Source organism: Microcaecilia unicolor, chromosome 2, assembly GCF_901765095.1.
Source record: "Microcaecilia unicolor chromosome 2, aMicUni1.1, whole genome shotgun sequence".
Classification (NCBI taxonomy): domain Eukaryota; kingdom Metazoa; phylum Chordata; class Amphibia; order Gymnophiona; family Siphonopidae; genus Microcaecilia; species Microcaecilia unicolor.
Window position 1 is genome coordinate 477,080,676 of NC_044032.1, and position 24,877 is coordinate 477,105,552.

Sequence of the window (24,877 nt, forward strand, 5' to 3'; positions counted from 1 at the left end):
TTTAGATGATCTTGTAGCTGCCTCAAAACTCTCCCAAATTCACCACATGTGCTATGTTGTACACACACTGCAGCGGGCAATAAAAGACTGTCTGCAAGAAAGTAGTGGTATTCCTGAGGAAAGAAGGCAATGGATACATCTCTATCTGGATGGTTGCTGATCAGAGCCTCTTCAGCTCAGGAGAGTCATTTCGTCATTCCAGAGTGATCTCTCTGTTGCAATTGCTGCGCTGGGTACTCAATCTGCCTAAGAGCCACTTGGTACCCAATCAAATGCTGGAATATCTGGGAGTTCATTTCAACACTATGCAAGGCAAAGTATTTTACTGGATCAGAGACGGGTCAAACTTCGGTCTCAGGTTTGTCTTCTAAAGGCCTCACCGAATCATAGGTCTTGGGACCACATTCAGGTGTTGGGGTCCATGGCAGCCACTCTGGAATGACTTGCGACCTCTTCAGTAGTCTCTCTTGAGTTGTTGATTGCCTGTATCTCTGGATTATGCCCTGCATTTACCTTGGATTCCTCAAGCAAAGGCCATCCTATCGTCATAGCTGCAGTCCAGCTTAGGGGCATGTCTCTCACGTCTCCGTCTTACTGGTGGTCATTGATGCCAGCTTGACAGGTTGTAGAGTGCATGTCTCCATCTCAAACGCTCAGGGTCTGTGGAACAAAGCAGAGTTGCTGGACCAATTGGTCAACGGGAACTCAGAATGACTCACAAGGCTCTTTTGGCCTACTAGAGGGCAGACCAGTCCGCATCCTGTAGGACAGTGTCCACAGTAGTAGCTTATATCAACAGGCAAGTGGGCACTTGGCAGTGCACCTCTAACTATGGAAGATCATCTCCTTATCTGCTTGGCAGAAAAAACCTTTGCAACGCATTTTGGCAGCGCGCATTTTCTTGGAAATCTGAACATATGGGCAGATTACCTCAGGCAGGAACTCCTTGGATCCAGGGGAAATGGGAGCTGTCGCTGGAGGCCTTCTGGCTTGTAATACAAAAGTGTGACATTTCAACCCTGGATCTCATGGTGTCTTGAGCAGTGCCACAGTTCCCAGGTTTTCAGTAGAAGGAAAGGGTACAGTTCTGAGGGGCTCGATGTTCTTCTCCAGCTGTGGCTTGAAATCTGATCTCCTTTGATTTTCCCCTGTGGCCAGTGATAGGCCAGGTTGTTGCACAGATTCTTCGCCATCAAGGTCTCATAATTCTGATAGCCCCAGACTGGCCCCAGGAGACCATGGTACATGGACTTGGTTTGTCTCCTTGTTAACAAGGCATTGCATCTGCCTCTGGGTCAGGGACTACTGATTCAGGGTCTGGTCCAGATGGAGGATTCATCCTGCTTTGGTCTTACGCCCTGGCTCTTGAGAGGTCAGGTTACTCTGACAAAGTTATGTCAACCTTGTTTCAAGCTAGAAAGCGTTCTATCTCACCTGCTTATGCTCGGGTTTTTGAGGATTTCCTGGAATCCAATAGGTTATAAGATCTGAGATGCCATGGTTTTATTACCAAAGGTAAATTATGCCAAATGAATTTGATTGAATTCTTTGACTGGGTAACCAGAGAATTGAATCGAGGACGTGCGCTAGATGTAATCTACTTAGATTTCAGCAAAGCCTTTGGCATGGTTCCTCATAGGAGGCTCTTGAATAAACTTGACAGGCTGAAGTTAGGACCCAAAGTGGTGAATTGGATTACTGGTTGACAGACAGATGTCAGAGGGTGGTGGTTAATGGAATCACTTGGAGGAAGGAAAGGTGAGTAGTGGAATGCCTCAAGGATCTGTGCTGGGGCCAATTCTGTTCAATATATTTGCAAGTGACATTGCCAGATGGTTCGAAGGTAAGGTATGTGTTTTTGCAGATGATACTGAGATGTGTAACAGAGTGATCACCTGGGAATGAGTGGAAAACATGAAAAAGGATCCACAAAACTTAGAAAAATGGTCTAATGTTTGGCAATTAAAATTTGATGCAAAGAAGTGCAGAGTGGTTCACTTAGGGAGTAAATAGGAGGTGAGAGGCTGATATGCACAGATAGGGAGAGGGACCATCACTTGACCCTACCTGTCCCTCCAACTACCGCCCCATCTCTCTCCTACCCTTCCTCTCCAAAATACTTGAGCGCGCCGTTCACAGCCGCTGCTTTGATTTTCTCTCCTCTCAAGCCATCCTCGATCCGCTTCAATCCGGTTTTTGCCCTCTGCACTCGACAGAAACAGCACTCTCTAAAGTCTGTAATGACCTGTTCCTTGCAAAATCCAGAGGCCACTACTCCATCCTCATCCTCCTTGATCTATCCGCCACTTTTGACACTGTCAATCATGATTTACTTCTTGCCACACTGTCCTCACTTGGGTTCCAGGGCTCTGTTCTCTCCTGGTTCTCCTCCTATCTCTCCAACCGCACCTTCAGAGTACACTCTCATGGATCTTCCTCCACCCCCTTCCCGCTCTCTGTTGGAGTTCCCCAGGGATCTGTCCTTGGACCCCTTCTTTTTTCAATCTACACCTCTTCCCTGGGCTCACTGATCTCATCTCATGGTTTTCAGTATCATCTTTATGCTGATGACACCCAGCTGTATCTCTCCACACCAGACATCACCACAGAGACCCAGGCCAAGGTATCGGCCTGCCTATCCGACATTGCTGCATGGATGTCCAACCGCCACCTGAAACTGAACGTGGCCAAGACCGAGCTTATTGTCTTTCCACCAAAACCCACTTCTCCTCTTCCTCCACTCTCGATCTCAGTTGATAACACCCTCATCCTCCCCGTCTCATCCGCCCGCAACCTCGGAGTCATCTTTGACTCCTCCCTCTCCTTCTCTGCGCATATCCAGCAGACAGCCAAGACCTGTCGCTTCTTCCTCTTTAACATCAGCAAAATTTGCCCTTTCCTCTCTGAGCATACCACCCGAACTCTCATCCACGCTCTCATTACCTCTCGCCTTGACTACTGCAACCTACTCCTCACTGGCCTCCCACTTAACCATCTATCCCTTCTTCAATCCATTCAGAACTCTGCTGCACGTCTTATATTCCGCCTGAACCGATATACTCATATCACCCCTCTCCTCGGGTCACTTCACTGGCTTCCGATCAGATACCGTATACAGTTCAAGCTTCTCCTTCTTACCTACAAATGCACTCAGTCTACTGCCCCTCACTACCTCTCTACCCTCATCGCCCCTTACGTTCCCACCCGAAACCTCCGCTCACAAGACAAATCCCTGCTCTCAGTACCCTTCTCCACCACTGCCAACTCCAGGCTCCGCCCATTCTGCCTCGCCTCACCCTATACTTGGAATAAACTTCCTGAGCCCTTACGGCAAGCCCCCTCCCTACCCATCTTCAAATCCTTGCTCAAAGGCCACCTCTTCAATGTCGCCTTCGGCACCTAACCTTTATACCTCTATTCAGGAAATCTAGACTGCCCCATTATGACTGCCCCTACTTGACTGACTGTACATTTGTCCTTTAGATTGTAAGCTCTTTGAGCAGGGATTGTCCTTCTATGTTAAATTGTACAGTGCTGTGTAACCCTAGTAGCGCTTTAGAAATGTTAAGTAGTAGTAGTAGTAGTAGTGATAGTATCTGAAGATCTGAAGGCGACAAAATGGTGTGACAAGGCAGTGGCCATAGCCTTGACTTGACATAGACTTGAAGCGGTCCAGAGGAAGGCGACAAAAATGGTATGGGGCTTGCGCCAAAAAACATATGAAAAGAGACTGGAAGACCTGAATATGTATACCTTAGAGGAAAAAAGAGACAGGGGAGATACAATGTTGATGCTTACTTGAAAGGTATTAATAAAGAAACAAAATTTTTCTAGAGAAGGGTAAATGGTAAAACTAGAGAACATGAATTGAGGTTGCGGTTGGTAGACTTAGGAGTAATGTCGGGAAATTCTTTTTCACTGAGAGGGTAGTTGATGCCTGAAATACCCTCCCGGGGGAGGTAGTGGAGAAAAAAATGAAATTCAAAAAGGCGTGGGATGAACACAGAGAATCTCTAATTAGAAAATGAATGGTATAAACCCCCCTCCCCCCCACAAAAAAAAAAAAAATCTTACATGGTTGCATGTATGTTTGCATGTCGAGTGATGCTTTAGATGGTGACTCTGGCTGTGAAGAACTAAGGCCGGTGCTGGGCAGGCTTTTATGGTTGCTGTCCCATATATGGCATTCCAGTTTAGGATGGACTGGAGAGGGCTTCAGAGAAGAAGATTCAAGTTTAACAACAAGTAGACTTATTGAGATTTGACCTGACTCGGCCAGGTTTCGGCACTCACACCTTCATCAGGGGTCTGTAAACATTCATAAAACAACAAATAATTAAAAATTGAGACAGCGAAGACAGGGTCCAAGATGGCGCCTGGAGTGGAAGTGCGTAGCTGTAGCTCCTGACTTCCAGTAAACTCTGACAAGTGGTTTAATCCTCGAGTCAGAGATGGGGAAGAGGAAAGGGAAAGCTCTAACGCTCACCTCCATACCATGCGACAGACTACATTTGAAGAACTCGGGCTGCAAATGCCGGGAACTCAGGAAACCACTTTGAGAACACACACACACTCAAAAGAACTCTAAAAAATAAAACTGAAAAAGATATTGCATGCTGAAAACAGCACTTCATAACAGTGCATATAAAACACCTACTCAAAAAAAGATGAGGCTCAATTAAGGCACATATTTGTTTTGCTTTTTTGAATTCTTTTTTGATTGGTTAAAGATATTCTGATGACTCCCTTGAGGCTTAATTTTCAATTTGCATCTTCATTTAGCAGGAAGTTATCTTTTCTAAAGACCTGTTTAATGCGTATGCTTTGGGGTTCAACTCTTAGTTTTTCACCTTTTTTATACTAGGGACTTTGTTCTGGAATTGTGTATTTGGGGGGTCCTTTTACTAAGCTGCAGCAAAAAGTGGTTTGCGGTAGTGTGTGTGGGGGGGTGTTTCCAGTTTTTACCGTGTTTGGGGGAAAAAGGGCTTTTTTTCAGTGGGCCAGGAAAAGGGTCTGCAGTACAGTTGAAACCAGCACGTGCCTATTTATGGCCTGAGCTCTTAACGCCACGTAAGGGCTCACACGCTACACGCACGGTGACTGGTCAGCACACACCAACTGCTGGTTAACGCCGGAAACGCCGCACACGATAGGACAATAAAAAATAATTTGTCCCGGCAGTATGGACGTGTGTCAAATCCGAAATTACTGCCAGGGGGTGCGCTAGCCTCATTGTGGCATGTTCTACATGCGCGTAGTGCCTACTGCGCCTTGAGTGGAGAAGTAGCCTAGTGGTTAGTGCAGTGGACTTTGATCCTGGAGAACTGAGTTCGATTCCCACTGTAGCTCCTTGTGACTGGGCAAGTCACTTGACCCTCCATTGCCCCAGGTAAAAATAAGTACCTGTATATACTATATAAACCGCTTTGAGTATAGTTGCAAAAACCACAGAAAGATTCCTAACCACACGATCATACCAAGTGACATCTAACTCAACTACTTCAGCCGCATGGATACCTGAATGCAGTGTCCCACAGGGATCCCCCCTCTCGCCGACACTATTCAAGTTAATGATGATACCCTTGTCCAAACTGTTATCAAACCAAAACCTCAACCCATACATATACACAGACGACGTAACAATCTACATCCCATTCAAACAAGATCTAAAGGAAATTTCTTAATGACATCAATCAAAGCTCCATATCATGCATTCATGGGTGGATGCATTCCGACTGAAACTTAATGCAGAAAAAACCCAATGCCTAATACTCACGCCTCAACATAACAAGAACAAATTCACCGCCATCAACACACCCAATCTAAACCTTCCAATTTCGGACACCCTTAAAATTCTTGAAGTTACCATCGATCGACACCTATCACTCGCAAGCTATGCGAAAAAAACAACACAGAAGATGTTCCACTCCATGTGGAAATTAAAAAGAGTAGGACCGTTCTTCCCAAGGACTGTTTTCCGTAACCTGGTACAATCAATGGTGCTCAGTCATCTAGACTACTGCAATGCACTCTATGCCGGCTGTAAAGAGCAAATAATCAAGAAACTTCAGACAGCTCAGAACACTGCAGCAAGACTCATATTCGGTAAAACAAAATATGAAAGTGCAATACCCATATGAGAAAAACTACACTGGCTCCCACTTAAAGAACGCATCACATTCAAAATATGCTCCCTAGTCCACAAAATCATTCACAGAGATGCACCAGCCTACATGTCAGACCTGATAGACTTACCACCCAGGAATGCCAAAAGATCATCCCACACATTCCTTAATCTGCACTTCCCTAACTGCAAAGGTCTGAAATACAAACTAATGCACGCGTCAAACTTTACCTACTTGAGCACACAATTATGGAACGCATTGCCGCGCAACTTAAAAACAATTTATGAATTAATGAACTTCCGCAAACTATTGAAGACCGACCTCTTTAACAAGGCATACCACAAAGATCAACCAATGTGAATATACACAACTCCTCCACATATATTCAGAACTGTCTTAGAATATCTACTTGTTATACTACTATCATGTTTTTGTTTTTTGTTTTTTTTTCTTATAATCATGTTGCCCAAGATCCTTCTGCAACACTAAATGTCTATTTTCTAATATATTTCCACTATTCATGATTATTGTAAGCCACATTGAGCCTGCAAATAGGTGGGAAAATGTGGGATACAAATGCAATAAATAAATAAAATATATCAAGACCCATTCGCTTTAGATTTCCCCTTTGATGATTAACATAGAAGAACTGAGAACAGTATTATAACAAAATATCATAAAAACTACAACAGTTGCATTGCGTAAAGTACATAAAAATAGCTGGAATATGAGGGATTTTTAGTAGAATATGCACCATGGTGTCCTTTTACTAAGCTGCAGTAAAAAGTGGCCTGCAGTAGTGTGGATGTGTGAAATTGGTGTGCGCTGAGCTATTTCTTTTAACATGGCAGGGAAAAAGGGCTTTTTTTTTTTTAACGGGGGCAATAATTGGCCGTTCAGTAAAATCAAAAGTAGCACGCGGTTATTTACTTCCCCAGTCCTTACCACCATCTGTTGACAGTAAGTGCTCACGCGCTACTCATGTGGTAATGAGGCAGCACACGCCAATGTGGGCATGCTGCCAATTACCATATGTCTTTTGGAGCAAGCCTCATACCATTTTTTAGCCTTCCTCTTGACTGCTTCAAGTCTTCTTACATCTTTAGCAAGATACCACCTCCAAAACTGAACACTTCTCCAGTTGGGGCCTCACCAATGTAGCCCAACATGGCTCTATCTGTCTATGGGACTCGGAAAATGTGACCATGATTTAATTGTAGTTTGTTCTGTAAAATTCCTGGAGTTGGTCCAGTTTAACTTTTTGTGAACCACACTGAACTTAGATGGTACGTGTGGGATATAAGTGTCATTTATTATTATTACTGACTTAGTTTGTTTTCTCCTAACTTAACAATAGGGCTTCAATATCTGGAATTGTGTTGCCTAGACTTTGAGCATTTTGTACTAAGAACCTTCCAGCATTTTTTCGATGACTTGCTTATAATTCCATATTGCTTATTATCTTCTCTTCCACTTTGTTGCTGATGAGTAATTGTTTTATCCACTAGTTTTACATCCTTTGCATTGCAAACCTGGCTTGTCAACAGTAGTAAATATCATAAATGAGACACCTGAGTGACACACTTGAGAGATGTTTGCAGTTACTATATCAAGTGGTTATTGAACATTAAATATTGATTCTACAACACAGGATATATTTAAACTCAACTGTGGCTTGTCAGCTGTTACAAATGTAACTGTGGTAAATATAATTAAGATACCTGTGTCTGCATATTGTTTACCAGCACAGCATATTGTGGTCCATGCGTTGGAGGCCACTGGCTTACAAAGAGTGCATGCAAATAGATCTCATTCATATTCATTGGGGAAATCCTAAAAAACCCAATTATATTGCAGCCCTCCAGAAGTGATGGAAAAAAGTTGAGAAGAATTATGGAGCCACTTAAAGCTCTGTGACTCCACAAAATCACTTAGAGAGCCATTTCTCCAAATAGAGGAGACTCGGCACAGTGATTAATCTTTGCAGAAGTGGCCGGGCTGCCGAAATTACTCAAAGGTCACAGCAACAATGCATTTGCGATGTTGCAAAATGTCCCAGGAGAATATCCAAAGAACTGCAGGCTTCTAGCGTCAGCTAAGGTCAGTGTTCATGACTGCACATTAAGAAAAAGACTAGGCAAAAATGGGATTCATGAGAGGAGCAAGGCAGAAACCACTGCTATCCAAGAGTAAGATTTAACATAAATGCTCATCTCACATTTGCAAAAACATACCTGGATGATCCCCTAAGCCTTTTAGAAAAATGTTCTATAGACAATTGAGTCTAAAGTGGATCTTTTTGGACAACACAGGTCTCATTATGTCTGGCATAAAGCAAATACAGCATTCCTCAAGAAGAACATCATACCAACAGTTAAAACATAGTGGTGGTAGTGCTTCCTCAGGACCTGGAAAATTTGCCATTCCTTAGCATCCCTCTGGACCGGCCCAGGATTGGACTGATGGGTTGTGCACGCCTTCCAGCAGGTTGGAGACTGAGAAAAAAACTCTCACTTTAGCGAGCCAATAAGAGCCTTGGTCATGTGACCCTAGCCTCAGTATTTTCTCAGTCTCCCAGCAGGTAGGATGTGAGCCCATTAGTCTCTCTTTATTCTTTGATAATTTTTTCTTCTCTTTATTCTGGTGTTTCTGTGCCTCAGGAATTCTTTGGAGGCTTGTTAGAATTTGTCTTATTGTCAGCCTCAGGGGTGTTACACTCGGGGTGCCCCCGGGTCCCTCCCCCTCTTCCGCCCCATCTCCCTTTTCATAATTAAATTTCTAAGGGAAGGACTACCCTTTTTGATTAGCAAAGGGTTCTGTCTTTGGGAGAGGCAGCCAGTTAAAAAAAAAAAAAAAAAAAAAAAAAAGACAAAAAGAGGTGAATTTATGGCAGCAGTGCTTACCCTTTGACCTAACGAGCAGACAGCTCTGTTGTGAGTCCTGTGTGTGTGTGTGTTTCCTATCAGTTCTGCTGTAAAAAAAAAAAAAGAAGAAGAAAGAGACAAGGAAAGTGAGCTCATGTATGGTATTTACTACCGTTGATCCAAAATATAAAAGTAAGTCTACATCTGAAGGCTTGAAGAGAGAGAATATTCAAGTTTTGGATTGGCCTTGTGAAAGTCCTGACTTGAACTCGATAGAGCAGTTGTGGCAGGACCAGAAATGAGCAATTCATATACAAAAAAAAAACCTAAGAATGTGTCTAAAACAGTTCTGCAAAAAAGAGGAGGCTAAGATTCATTCACGGTGATGTGAAAGATTGATGTCAAGCTATAGAAAATGTTTGATTGCAATTACTAGTTGCATCACCTTGAGTAGAAATTAAGTTTATTAGTTTCTACGGGTAGTATGGGTGGATAACTTTGTTCTTTAAATGAAGAAATAATTTAAAAACTGTGTTCTCTTTACTCAGGTTCCCTTTGTTGAATATTACATTTTGTTTAGTCGAAATAATTTTTATTGATGATATTACATAGTTTGAACCATAAACAAAAATCATACCAGCCATCTACATTTTATGATATGGCTTTCAGAAACCCCCTCACCTACCATGTTACCCAACTCCCAACCCCATACACCTATGTGCCCAGTATATACGGTTGAGTAGTCCAGATGTTAAGTAAGATAAGCTTTTTATCCCCAACCTCCAAATGACAATGAACATCCAAATCAATATTGGAAGGCCTTTACTCTTATGCCCTCTGAATATATTCACAATACAGGAGAGGGGGGATAAAAAAAAAAGGAAAGGATCCACATTAAGATCCCCTAGTTCTATCAAAGTGAGTTAGCAATCCAGCTGTGAGCTCTGGGTGTTAAAGATTGTATGTAGAGAACGTTCTTTCGCTTAATGGATGTCTTAGCCCCATTTCTTTCCATCAGTATCAAAATGTGATATTTGTTATGCCATGCCCAATAGGAAGGTGAGTCAATTACAGTCCATACTCCTAAAATAAATTTTTTACCCTGCTTTCCTAATAAGTTGGCAACCACCCCTGCCCTGCCATGCAAAAACCTCAAATCAATCTAAAAGAAATCCCACAGGGGAAATTGGTATAGGAGATTGTAATATCTATTCCAGATAGACTAATTCTGGGACTCATCCAGAAGTGTGAAAAAATAAGTTTACCTCTTGGTGACATTTCTGACAAAGTGGTGTGTCTACTTTCTCCATTTTAAATAACTGTTTTTGCGTAAGATAGGCTTGATGCAGAACTCTAAATTGACATTTCCTTAGGTCTGTATTAAGTGCTAGACTTGGGATTCTCATAACGAAATCTGAAATATCGATAGAAGTAGCCAATCTGTGCAAGTCAGCACACCCCTACTCACCAGAATGGCCACTGTCTTGATCTTATCTTCTCCAGCTGCTCACTCTCCAGTTTCTGATCCTCAACTCTTCCCCTCTCTGATCGTCAACTGATAACTTTCACACTTAAATACCCTCCCCTCCCCAACTTTCACACTTAAATACCCTCACCTCCCCCCAGCCCTGTCCAATCTCCACCAATATATTTAGGAATCTTCAGACTATTGACTCTTCCACTTTCTCCTCCAGTGTTTCAAACCTTTTCTCAATCACTATATTATACAAGTCTGTCAATTAGGCTGTCTCTTCCTATAATACTATTATCTCTTCTGCTCTGGATACTCTTGATCCTCTGTAGGGCGTACCAAACCCCAGCCTTGGCTGACCTGTAGAATCCGCTACCTACGTTCCTGTGCCCAATCTGCAGAATTCCTTTGGCTGAAATCCTTTGCCCATGCTGACTTCATACATTTCAAATTCTTACTGACCTCCTTCCAGTCTGCTCTTTCACTTGCCAAACAGGACGATTACATTCAGTTGACAAACTTTCTTGGCTCTAACCCTTGTCGTCTCTTTGCCACACTAAATTTTCTCCTCAAAGTGCCTTCACCTACAACCCCCCCTTCACTTTCTCCCCAGATTGTGGCTGAGTACTTTTATGATAAGGTTCACAAGATTAACCTTGAGTTCCCAAGCAAGTCACTTCTACCTCTCCTTTACCAAGACCATTCTCTCAACCCTTCTTCAACTCCTGCCTCCTTTTCTTCCTTTTCTGAAATCACTGACGAGGAAACTGCAAATTTTCTTTCCTTCTTCAAACTTGACTACCTGTTCTCTGATCCTATTCCCCCCATCTACTTAGTACAATCTCTCCTACTGTCATCTGTTCTGTCTGTCATATCTCAATCTTTCACTTTCCACTGCAACTGTTCCTGATGCCGTCAAACATGCATCAGTTACACCACTCCTCAAAAAAACATAATTGGACCCTTCCTGTCCTTGCATCTATCGCCTCATCTCCCTCCTCCCTTTCCTATCCAAGATTGTTCACTGCCATTGTCTTGAATTTTTTCATCTCAAGCTATTCTTGATCCACTTTAGTCTGGCTTTTGCCCTGTTCATTCAACTGAAATGGCCTTTGCTTAAAGTCTTCAGTGATCTGTTCCTGGCCAGATCCAAAGGTCTCTATTCTATCCTTATCCTTCTCAATCCATCTACTGCTTTTGACACTGTTCATCACCACCTACTCCATGATGCGCTGTCCTCTCTTGGATTTCAGGGCTCTGTTCTTTTCTGGTTTTCCTCTTATCTCTCCCATCACCCTTTTAGTGTATACTGTGGAGGATCCTCTTCCACTTTTATCCCACTATTAGTTGGTGTACCTCAGGGTTCTGTCTTGGGACCTCTTCTTTTTTCCATCTATACTTCTTGCCTTGGTGCTCTGATCTCATCCCATGGTTTTCAGTATTACCTTTGTGCTGATAACTCCCAGATCTACCTCTCCACACTGGAAATTTCAGGAGGAATCCAAGCCCAAGTATCAGCCTGCCTGTCTGACATTGCTGCCTAGATGTCTCGTTGCCATCTGAAACTAAACGTGACCAAGACTGATCTTCTTATCTTTCCCCCCTAAACCCACTTTTTCTCTTCCCCCATTCTCTGTCTCCGTGAATAACACTCAGCCTCCCTGTCTCATCAGCTCGTAACCTTGGGGTAATCTTTGACTCCTCTCACCCCCCCCCCCCCCCCCCCCACATATCCAACAGACAGCTAAAACCTGTTGTTCATCCTATATAATAATTCTCACCTCCAACGTTCTATGCGTCTGACTGCCTGTGTCTGTGGCTTTCTTCAGGGTCTGCTAGGCTCCGAAGCCCAGGCTGACGTCACACGCAGCACTGACCAACCGCACGACAGCAGCACGAGGCCCCGCCCTTGCCGCCATGCCCCTCCACCCCCCACGAGGTCGCCGCCACTGCCCTCCCCTCCACCCCACCCCCCGAGGTCGCCGCCCAGGCCCAGCCACTTTCCCTCCAGACCCGCCCACTCAACACAGACCTGCCAAGTCTCCTGCGAAACACGCGGCACCAGCTCCCATTTCCGGCCTCTGCTGCTTCTCCTGTTCAGCGGCTGCTACAAAAACAAAAAGAGCTATTTAAAGCACCAAAAATGCTTTTAAAAAGCAAGCATGGCACCGCAGGCAGCAATCAGGCATTGGCTGTTGGCTCTGCAGCCACTCCTCTCGCCTCTCGCGTCACTGCCCCTGGAGCAGACCCCGGAGGAGCGCAGCGACGTGAGAGGTGAGAGGAGCGGCTGCAGAGCCGACAGCCAATGCTTGATAGCTGCCTGCGGTGCCGCGCTTGCTTTTTAAAAACATTTTTGGTGCTTTAAATAGCTCTTTTTGTTTTTGTACCGGCCGCTGCTGCTCAACAGGAGAAGCAGCAGTGGCCAGAAATGGGAGCTGGTGCCGCGTGTTTCATGGGAGACTTAGCAGGTTTGTGTTGGGTGGGCGGGCCTGGATGGAAAGAAGGGGATAGAGAGAGACATGGGATGGAAGAATCAGGAGAGGGAGGTAGACAGATTGAAGGATGAGGAGAGAAAGAGGGAAAACAGATGGAAGGATGGGGAGAAAAGACACGATGGAAGGATGGGGAGAGAAAGGGGGAGATGGATGAATGGATACAGAGAGAAAGGGGAGAGACTGGAAGGATGTGGAAAGAGAAAGGACACTGAACAGAAAATGGTAGAGAGAGAGAGCCACTGGATAGAAGGGAGAGAGACATTAGATGGAAGGATCAGGAGAGAGGGTAGATGGGTGGAAGGATGGGGAGATAGAGGGAAGACGCTGGATGGAAAGGTACGGGGAAAAAAGGAGACACTGGATGGAAGGATGCAGAAAGTAAGAGGGGAGACATTGGGAGGGGGTCCTGAGACCAGAGGGAGAGGTGTATCTCTCTCTCTCTCTCTCTCTCTCTCTCTCTCTCTCTGTCAGTGTCTTTCTCACACTGTATCACAGTCACTCTCAAACACTCTCTCGATCTCACAGAGAGTCTGTGTATCGCACACATACTCTCGCTCTCTGTCACACAGACACACTCGCACCCACACACACGCTCTCACACAGACACTCTCTCAAACATACACACTCCGAGGAAAACCTTGCTAGCGCCCGTTTCATTTGTGTCAGAAACGGGCCTTTTTTACTAGTTTTTCTATATCATCACCAAAATGTGTTCCTTCCTGAGCACACTACTTTTTGTTTTATTTTAGGAGTTCCTGACTTTCTCATGACTAGCTCTTTGATTTGTTTGTCTTCTGCAGGTGGCCTTACAGAAGGTGAGCTTTATTCTGCTCTTAAAGAGGAAGAGGCTTCCGAAGCAGTTTCCAGTACCAATTTCAGTGGTGAAATGCACTTCTATGAGCTTGTGGAAGATACTAAAGATGGTATCTGGTTGGTTCAGGTACTGTAAATCATGATTAGGTATCCAGAAACTTCTCATTGACAAACCTTATGGCTATTTTTTCTTCAAATCTTGTCATGTGAACGATTTGATATCTAGATTATTCAATATTTGCTATTCAGGCAAGCAAAACTAGTAGGGAACTAATTTTATTTTTTAATGCCCCAGCAGAAGAGCTAAAGACCTAAAGAGAAGCAGATGATATATTCATAGAAGCATTAACAACTAGCAAATGCCAATCCCATATGCCCGTAATACTCTTATGAAGCATATATTTATAGGATATGTTCAATTAAATATGAATTTCCAGTGTGACTTTAGTAAACAATAATGCAGAGAATAAATTCACACCATACTTAAATTGCTGTTTACCACCTATAAATATATGCATGGTCTCACCCCTCACACTCTCTCCTTTCTTGTTCTCCACTGTGTTAGCTTCCTTTGTGGTTCCCTCGGCATTGTTTGGCTACCATATTACTATTATGGTAGGGCACCATCTTAAAATCTCTCAGCAAGCTCTGTTATTGTATTTCTAAAATAACCCATTAAGAGGCACTGCTTTCATCTTAAAATGTCATTGTTTAGATATTAATATATGAAATAATTGATTTATATAGAGGTCCCGTTGCTTACAAGTTTCAGAATCCTGCGAATGTCTGAAAATCTGCAAATGTTGTGACATTTTATCTGTGCTGCAAACAAGATATTAGGGCCCATTCATAGGACAGATTCTTGCATACAGGATTTCTTCACATCTCTGTTCTAAGTTACCTTGATAGTGGGCTGAATGTGTTGGTTATTCCTTTTCATCTCGCAGATCAGTCCAGAATTTTGGGGTTATGCCCATTCCCCAGCAGATGGAGAGACACACTCTCCAGCAGTTGGTAGAAGCTAACCTATGCAGTTCTGTGATGTATTTCTGACACTGGCTCCTGGCCTGATTTTTAAGGTTCAGTTGAGCTGGAGGTTCGGCTTTGGGTGCATACCTTGTTGGGTGTACACCTACTGTTGCCAGATTCTACCCTCCCCCTCTGCTGCTTAAGGTTTCTGCCTCCTTAAAAAAAAAAAGTTGATTTTATTTTGAATTTGTGAAAATTTTCTGGCTGTGCCCAGCATCCTCACAATGTCTGTCTAGAAATGTTTTGAACCTGTGTAAGTGGGGGTTTTTTCCCCACTTGTGGAGCACTGTTGGTGTGTTGTGGTGAGTAACCTATTCTTTGCTCTGTATTGCAGCACCAGCAGAATCAGCTAAGCACTGATCCTGGTGTGGAAACCGGAGAACAGCATCGGGGAAATGTACTTTCTGCCTTCCTTCACCCTCTCATACTGTATCTTTGTTATCATGGGGTTGGTGGGACCCAGCTCCCTGAGAGACGATGAGCTGCGGCAGGAAATTTTGGCAAGCTCAGTCCCCTTTGTGCATCTGCAGCAGCAGTCATGTTGGATGCATCAACAAGGCTTTTTAACTTGCTGGCCTTTGAGTTCAGCAGCACACCAGTTGCCTTTCAGGGTCCCCAGAAGCTCTTGTAATATATTTAAATCCTACATCATGAGCTCCGTTTTCTCCAGGATTTGTTTTGCAGGTATAAAAGGCCCAGCCCCCCCCCCCCCCCCAATCTCCTGCAGTTTATATAGTGTCACCAAGGGTAAGCGGGGGCGCTTTCCACCCCATAAAAAACTGCATAGCAAACCATCAAGGAGCTTACCATGAGCGCAGGATATCAAAAGTGGCAGCATTTGCAGCACATATAGACATCGTGGTATTAGTCATAGGAGCCAACTTTTCAAAATGATTGGGGGATGCTGAAAATTTTTTTTTTTTAACAGGTGGTGCATTCCCCCCTCCTCCCCCCCCCCCCCCCCCCCCACACACACACACCTTAACATCCTGTGTGCTGCAGTCTTCACCTGGGCAGTGGCAGCGCCACTCTAAAGGCTGCCTGCAACCTGCACCAGGACTTCTTCCCTGAACAGTCCCACCCCTCAGTCCCCTTGTACTGTGCAAATATAAGGAGATGCACATTTCAAAAACTGACATATTTCAATCACTATACTATAGGTTAACAAATACAAATAAAACAAAAAATGGAAAATACGATATAATTTTATTGGACTTAAATACATTTTTTTAAAAATATTATTTATTTATTTAGTTTAACAATTTACAAGAATATACATCTTGTATCAGGAAAAACAGAGATAGTAAAATTCAAATAAAGAATTCTCTTCCATAAACCAAGCAGTTATACATCATAATTTCTACTCTTCCTTAGACCACTACATATGGGGGGTTAGTCTCTTAACCAGGAGAACATAAGATATGTGTAATAAAGAAAAATGGCCTGACTCGTATTCTACCCTCTTTTCCCATGTTAACAGTATGTTCAAACTATGCTGGATTTACATTGGAAAGCTTTTTCTGTTCCAGAAAGAACTTTAACTGATCTGGTTAAAAAAAAACATATTTTACATTCAAATATTTAATTAAACAATTAGCTTTTAGAGGCCAAAACCTCTTTCCTCAGGTCAGGACAGTATACTGCTGTTACGGTATTCTGTTGTGACATGGAAAAGGAGGGTTTGGTCTCCAAACATTAGTCAAAAATGTATTAAAATTAGTCCAATAAAGATATTACCTTATTTCCATTTTTTGTATTTATTAACACAGCTACCACACTACTTTGTACTAAACTAAAAATAAAATTCATTTTTTCCTACCTTTGTTGTGTGGCCATTTACTGTTTCTAATTGTGCCTGGCTGTTAGTGCTGCGGTACAAAATTCATTTTAAAACTAGGGGGAATGAGTATGGAGACGAGTTGATAGTTTGCTTTATTATATTTTTATTCTGCCTATCAATAACCTACAATCATCCTTTAAACCCAAATCTTTGTTCCTAAAGCACATAACAAAAGAATGTTCACTTACCAGAGAAACATCCTCTTCTCTCAGAACTCCTCAGAAAGAAAGTTAAGTCGGACCTTTCTTCTTTATATAGTTTTGAATCTAAGAGGACTGCTTCAAACAGACTATCTCAAGCTAACTCAGTAATCAGATTGCCCCTAATAACCTTTGCAAATATTCCACTTCCTCACACTTTAATTAATGCCTAATTCAGGTCAGTAGCGGTGCTAACCTCACCAGCAGCCAAAGAACAGAAAATAATTGTCTTTTAGAACAAAATTTGAGCCTTGCTCCTATCCCTTCCCTCCAGTCCTCCCCAATGTGTCCAGTGCCTCTCTCGCCCTTCCATCCAGACAGCCCTCCCTCCTTCAGTGGTCAGTGCCTTCTGCCCTTCTCTTCAGTCCCTCCTTTGTGTCCAGCAGGCACCCTCCCTCATTTCCAGTGCCCCTTCCCTCTTTGTGTGTTCAGCAGCCCCTCCCTCTCCGTGGGTCCTGCCCCAGCCTCCCCCCATGGGACAGCACCCTTCTCTCCCTTCCCTCCAGCCAGCCCTCCTTCCTTCCTCACTTCTCTCCAGCCCCCCCTTCGGGTCCCACAGGCCCCCCCTCCCGCATTTCCTGCGCTCTCCACACAGGTCCAGCAGCCACCTCCCACATTTCCAGTGCACTCTCGCTCTCTCTCGCACTCTCTCTCTCTCGCGCTCTCTCTCTCGCTCTCTCTCTAGCAGCCCCCATCCCACACTTCCGTCTCTCTCTCAGCCCCCATCCCATTCTTCCAGCACTCTCCCCCCACAGGTCTGGCACTTTCGTCTTCCTACCCCCTTCCCACTGCGGTAGCTCTCTTATGCAGCAGCCAGATGAACTGACAGGAATCTCCAGAGCCTTCTCTCTGCTGGATACCGCCTTCTGATGCAACTTCCTGTTTTTGCTAAATAGGAAGTTGCGTCAGAATTCAAGACCCGGCAGAGAGAAGGTCCTGGAGCATAGAAGCAAAGTTTTTACCGTTCCCATGGGGTAGTAAAAGGTTTTGCTCCCGCACCTGCAGTAAACAGAGCAAATCTTTTCCTTTTACAACTCTCCATTCCTGTTTCATTTTCTAATTAGTAGTTGATTTGTAGTAGTAGTGTTACCATAAGGACTCTATCCACATGGACCCCTGACTATATTTTGCTACAGTCCAGTGCATTCCCTTCTAGAGGTTTTTGAGGTCTAGGAATGCAGATTCACTCTGTTCTATCTGGTGGTCACCAGTAACTCTGCTGTAAAGGATCCTGCTGTCCACAGAGAACCTCTGTATATGGATAAGAAGCTTATCCTATTTTTGAACTTCCCATTATCCATCTTTTCTTTCCAACCTATCTAGATTTCTTTTTTTGAGAAGCCTACTGTGATAAAATGCGATTTTTATTTACTTATTTATTTTTTTAAAGAGATGCATCCTTTTACCATTATAGCCATCAGCCAGAGAGCCAAGATAAGTCAGTCCCTTTCATTATTAAGTCCGTGCGTTCTCATGCTAGTTACTTTGCTGAGTTGGGTACTGAAAAGGTTAGTTTATACTAATTCTTCTGCTTATGCACATTTTCTAAATGTTATGCAAATGCAGTGGCGTCATTTATTCTTGACTTTCACTTTGTAAGAATTCCAAGATTGTTTCTTTGTAGAAATAACTGTGTTCTCATTAGCAGTATCTCCCAATCTAATTGAGCCCTTGGTAATTATGGAAATATTGTAGTTATTTACTGTAGAAGGAAAGAGAGTTACATCATTCTTAAATTAGATATAATGACATAAATGTGCATTTCTTATTCTATGAACTAGCAGATGATTTGCTAAATAGCATTGATGCCTTATTTTTGCAACAGGTGATAGCCAGTGATAGGAGTCCTCTGGTGGATAAAATTCATTGGGAAAAAATGGTGAAAAAAGTGTCAAGATTTGGTATCCGAACAGGTACTTTCAACTGTTCCAATGACCCAAGGTAAGGAGTTGTTAAAATGGATTTTAAGTATCTTTTGTTACTGTGTGCTGTAGAACAAGTGTCCTAATTAACACTATGATTGTTTTATAAAATTCACCTATTTATAATGTATATGGTTACCACATGGATTGTGTTAATTGTATAGCTTTAATGAATAGCATACTGACTGGGGGCACAGGACTCGAGTGATTTTTGTTTATGGTTAACTCCTGGGGGAATTCTGTGGGGAAACAAAACAAAATTTTATGGATGATAATTTAAATCCCTGCATATCTTACTTGTGAAAATGGAATACAATATAACTACTATTTTTAAGCAGTGAATAAATTAAACTACTAAACAGAAAAGCTCTTACTCTAATATGCATAATAGCCAAGGCGTTTGGCTTTTCAGCAGTTTTTATTTTGGCAATTCCCTGAGTTCCAGGGGAGCTCTGAGCATCAGGCAGTGACAGCTTTTTCTTACAGCTACCATTGCTTGCATGTTCATAGTTGCTATAAAGGTTAGCAGTTGAAAAACCTTAGTGCTTCATAATTCCTCTTCAGCTCTATAGGTTGCCATATGAAAATGCATGAAATCCAGAAAGCATATAATTTTCCCCTCCCCACTGAGCACATGCACACACCTATCATCCTCTTACTTCAGCTCACATAAGCATCGATATACTGGGACAGAGCGAAAGACCATGGCGCATGTGCATGGACTGATTTCCCGCCCACCGCGCACCTCAGTTTTCTTTTTTTTCCGCAACTAACTAACTAACTAACTAACTACTAACATTTCTAAAGCGCTACTAGGGTTACGCAGCACTGTACAATTTAAACATAGAAGGACAGTCCCTGCTCAAAGAGCTTACAATCTAAAAGACAAGAGAACAATCTAAAGACAAGTGTACAATCTAGAGTACAAGTGAACAGTTAATCTGATAGGGTGGATAGATTGGGGCATTCTATATTCCTCAAGTGGTTAGGTGCCGAAGGCAGCATTGAAGAGGTGAGTTTTAAGCAGAGATTTGAAGATGGGTAGGGAGGGGGCATGGCGTATGGGTAAAGGAAGATTGTTCCAGGCATAGGGTGAAGCAAGGCAGAATGAGCGGAGCCTGGAGTTGGCAGTGGTGGAGAAGGGTACTGAGAGAAGGGCTTTGTCCTGTGAGCGGAGGTTACGGGCGGGAACATAGGGGGAGATGAGGGTGGAGAGGTAGTGAGGAGCCGCAGACTGAGTGCATTTGTAGGTAAGGAGGAGGAGCTTGAATTGTATGCGATATCTGATCGGAAGCCAATGAAGTGATTTGAGGAGAGGGGTGATATGAGTATATCGGTTCTGGCGGAATATAAGACGTGCGGCAGCGTTCTGAACGGATTGAAGGGGGGATAGATGGCTGAGTGGGAGGCCGGTGAGGAGTAAGTTGCAGTAATCAAGGCGAGAGGCAATGAGAGCGTGGACGAGAGTTCTGGTGGTGTGCTCAGAGAGGAATGGGCGAATTTTGCTGATGTTGAAGAGGAAGAAGCGACAGGTCTTGGCAGTCTGTTGGATATGCGCAGAGAAGGAGAGGGAGGAGTCGAAGATGACTCAGAGGTTGCGGGCAGATGGGACGGGGAGGATGAGGCTGTTATCAACTGAGATAGAGAGTGGAGGAAGAGGAGAAGTGGGTTTAGGAGGAAAGACGAGGAGCTCGGTCTTGGACATGTTCAGTTTAAGGTGACGGTTGGACATCCATGCCGCAATGTTGGATAAACAGGCCGATACCTTGGCCTGGGTCTCCGCGATGATGTCAGGTGTGGAGAGGTATAGCTGGGTGTCATCAGCATAAAGATGATACTGAAAACCATGAGACGAGATCAGCGAGCCCAGGGAAGAGGTGTAGATTGAGAAAAGAAGGGGTCCAAGGACAGATCCCTGGGGAACTCCAACAGCTAGTGGGATGGGAGTGGAGGAAGATCCATGGGAGTGTACCCTGAAGGTGCGGTGGGAGAGATAAGAGGAGAACCAGGAGAGGACAGAGCCTTGGAACCCAAAAGAGGACAGCGTGGAAAGAAGTAAATCATGATTGACAGTGTCAAATGCGGTGGAAAGATCGAGGAGGATGAGGATGGAGTAGTGACCTCTGGATTGGGCCAGGAGCAGGTCATTGCAAACTTTAGAGAGTGCCGTTTCTGTCGAGTGCAGAGGGCGAAAACCGGATTGAAGTGGATCGAGGATGGCATGAGAGGAGAGAAAATCAAGGCAGCGGCTGTGAACGGCGCGCTCAAGTATTTTGGAGAGGAAGGGTAAAAGAGAGATGGAGCGGTAGTTGGAGGGGCAGGTAGGATCCAGTGAAGGTTTTTTGAGGAGAGGTGTGACAACGGCGTGCTTGAAGGTGTCAGGGACAGTTGCAGTGGAGAGAGAGAGAGGTTAAGGATGCGACAGATGGAGGGGGTGACAGTATGGGAGATGGTGTTGAGTAGGTTGGTGGGGATGGGATCAGAGGAATAGGTGGTGCATTTCGAGGAGGAAAGAAGGCGGGAAGTTTCATCCTCGGTGATCTCAGGAAAGGAGGAGAAAGAGGCCTGGGTAGGTTGGTTGAGGGAGAGGGTTAAAGGGTGAAGAGGAGGTGGTGGCTTGGTCGTGAACTCAAGGTTGATCTTTTGCACTTTGTCGCGGAAGTAGTCGGCCAGTGATTGAGGAGAGAGAGAAGGGGGAGTAGGAGCGGGAGGCACTTTTAGGAGGGAGTTAAGGGTGGTGAAGAGACGACGAGGGTTGGAGCTGAGAGAATTGGTCAATTGGGTGTAATAGTCCTGTTTTGCACGGAATAGGGAGGAGTGGAAGGATGATAGCATGAATTTGTAGTGGAGGAAGTCTTAAAGGGTACGAGATTTCGTCCAGAGGAGCTCAGCGGATCGGGTGCAGGAGCGAAGGTAACGGATGCAAGGAGTCAGCCAGGGCTGGGGATTGGTGCGCTTTGTGGGACGGGAGATGGATGGTGAGAGGGTGTCCAAAGCAGCGGAGAGAGCGGTATTGTAAGCGGAGACCGCTTTGTCGACAGTTTCGGAGGATGTGATGGAGGGGAGGAGATTAGAGATAGTAGATGATAAGGTGGAGGGGTCAATAGCCTGGAGGTTCCTGGAGGTGGTGGTTAAAGTTGGACGGGGTGGAGGGGGGGGGGGGGTGAAGAAGGGTGAATGTGATCAGGTGATGATCGGAGAGAGGAAGAGCTGAGGCGTGGAAATTGGGGGGGGGTGAAGAAGTGTGAATGTGATCAGGTGATGATCGGAGAGAGGAAGAGCTGAGGCGTGGAAATTGGAGGGTGAGCCGGAGGAGGAGAGGACGAGGTCAAGACAATGGCCGTCACGGTGAGTAGGGGTGGTGGAGCACAGCTGGAGGTTAATGGAGGATGTTAGGGTGAGGAACTTAGAAGCGTGGGGGTCGGATAGGTCATCAGCGTGTACGTTAAAGTCTCCGAGAATGAGGGACGGAGATGAAGGTTCAAGAAAGACGGAGAGCCAAGCATCAAAGTTGGTGAGGAAGGAAGGGAAGAATTTATCAGGGGGGCGGTAAATGACTGCCACTCTGAGTGGTAGCGGGTAGAATAGCCGGATGGAATGGGCTTCAAAGGATGAGAAGAAGTGAGACTGCGGTAGGTGGAGGGGTTGGAAACTACAGGCAGGTGAGAGTAGTAGCCCAACGCCTCCGCCGCGGCCAACTGGGCGGGGTGTGTGAGAGAAGAGAGAGCCTCCATGGCAGAGGGCTGCAACTGAGGCAGAATCTTCCGGGGAGATCCAGGTTTCGGTTAGGGCGAGCAGTTGAAGGGAGCGAGAGATAAAGAGATTGTGGGTGAGACAGTTTGGTGCAGCAGGTATTTTTCTGTGCTCCTCGTTGAGGCCCGGGAAAAGTCTTCTTTTCACGAGTTATTCGCTTTTTTTCTTGTTTTGTTTAAAAAAAAAAAAAGGAAAAATAAAAGGTATTTCCCTTAGTTTCTTCTTAGTTCCGTTTTTGTCCTGTTTTTAAGTTTTCTTTGATCTTTTCGACGCAGCCGGCCTTTAGGCTGTGCGGTCGGGTTTCTTCCCTTTTTGTGTGCCCTTACTTTTTGACACAATTGCGTCTTTTGATTTCGCTGAGGCCGTTTTTCCTTCCATGTCATTGAAGACACCCAGATGCTTCAAACGTTGTACTCGGTGCAACCGGACCATCTCAGGTACCGATACCCACTCCTGGTGTATCCAGTGCCCTGGGCCCGACTACAGCCCAGCTGCTTGTAGTCTGTGTCTTCGTATGAAGAAACAAACCCAAGTGGCTCGACAAGCCCAGCGAGAGAAGCTTTTTGGAGATCGGTTCGGTCCTTCGACGTTGGCATCGACGTCGAGTGCAGAGGTAATGGCTGCTGAGAGACCAAGTCACGCTGGGAGCAATGAGGCATTGAGTGGGTCTCCACCTGTCTTGTGGCCTACTGTTATGCAGGCCCCCCCCCCCCCCCGAGGAGATATGAGGATTCCACATCGTCCTTGTCAGTACTGAGGAGTCTTGATGATGGACATCGAGCAAAGGCGAAGAAGCACCATCATCGATCTGCACGCGGTGCCGGGAGCTCCGTGGTGTCGAGGGACTCAGCACCCGAGAAGCGTCAGTGCTGAGAGGACCGCTCTCCCTCTATACAGGAGGTGCCGATACATCGGTCTACTAGCAGCACGGTACCTGCTCCTCAACCTCAGCAGATTCTGCCACCGGCTGTTCCACCGACCCCACAGCCTTCTCCTATGGCGGCTCTCAACGATCGCATCCGGGCCCTGCTTCCAGAACTTCTGGAAGGACTGCTGTGTCGGTCTGCTTCGGTGTCTGAGGTGCTTGTGTCTTCCATACCGCCTGCTGCAGCATCAGTGTCTGGCCCTTCACCTGCAGTGAGGCCCCCGCCCTCAGTGCTGCTTGCGGCATCTGTGTTGGCTGCCACCCCGGTCAACTCCCCTTATATGTTGGTGGAGGAAGCTTCGCCGCAGTCCATGCGGGCATCAGCCTCTCGAGATCGCCATCGAGCACGTCGATCCTCGGCGTCGAGGCAGGCTTTAGTCTCGGAGTTCCCTGAGAGAGGTATTATCTGATACTGAAGAGGAGCGTTCATGGGAGTCAGAGGGAGATCCCAGATACTTTTCTTCTGATGAGTCATATGGGATTCCCTCTGAACCTTCCCCTCCACCTGAAAGGAGACTATCTCCTCCGGAGAGTCTGTCCTTTACTTCTTTTGTTCAGGAAATGGCTATGACCATTCTGTCCCCCATGGAGGTTGAGGATGAGCCCAGGGCTGAGATGCTCGAGGTCCTGGACTATCCTTCTCCACCTAAGGAGGCTGTGACAGCTCCTCTACATAAGGTACTGAAGGAAATCCTTATGCGGAACTGGTCGTTCCCTCTCTCTGGCCCTGTGATCCCGAAGAAAGCTGATACCCAGTATCGGATCCACGGTGAACCTGAATTGATAAGGTCTCAGTTACCCCACATTTCCATGGTGGTGGACTCTGCCCTCAAAAGAGCAAGAGTACTAGAGACTATGCCTCGGCGCCCCCAGGCAGAGAAGCTAGAACCTTGGACTCTTTTGGGAGGAAGACGTATCAGGTCGCTATGCTCACCACCCGAATCCAGTCTTACCAGCTCTTCACGAGCATCCACTTTCGGAACTCGGTGAGGCAACTGTCTAGCTTTGGTTGATGCCCTCCCTCCGGAGCAGGCCGAGCCTTTTCACCAGGTGGTCAGGCAGCAGAAAGCGTGTCAAAAATGCCTGGCCAGGGGCGCTTCGACTCTTTTGGTGTGGCATCCAGAATCACTGTTCATGCTATAGTGATGCGCAGACTCTCATGGCTGCGTGTCTCTAACCTGGATCATTCGGTCCAGCAGCAGATGGCGAATGTACCTTGCCGGGGGGACAACCTTTTTGGTGAGAAAGTAGAGGATCTTGTTGACCAGATCAAGAAGCATAATGATGCTATGGATTGGATTCTCTCTCCCGCCGGTTGCCTTCTGCTACAACCTCCTCATCTAGGAGGTTTTTTGGAGGGAAGTGGAGTGCTCCCTATTTCTGTGCCAGGCGTAGGTACACTCTAGCTTCTCGGCAGCCTAGTCAGGCTCAGGCCCAGCG

The 24,877-nt window shown here is 45.3% G+C and overlaps 1 protein-coding gene and 1 long non-coding RNA gene across 2 annotated transcripts in view; one reads left to right on the forward strand and one right to left on the reverse strand.

The window, feature by feature from the left end:
* The window catches only part of LOC115461329 (charged multivesicular body protein 3-like), a 134,215-nt gene that overhangs the window by 18,976 nt on the left and 90,362 nt on the right, over positions 1-24,877 (forward strand). Inside the window, 1 exon segment of the mRNA XM_030191046.1 lies at positions 13,756-13,895. Within this exon segment, the coding sequence (XP_030046906.1) occupies positions 13,756-13,895 (140 nt within the window).
* Positions 7,863-13,084, reverse strand: LOC115461330. The gene is made up of 3 exons (XR_003940693.1): positions 13,073-13,084; positions 12,043-12,046; positions 7,863-8,521 (listed from the first exon to the last, which is right to left on the reverse strand). It is a non-coding gene; the product is annotated as an uncharacterized LOC115461330 (long non-coding RNA).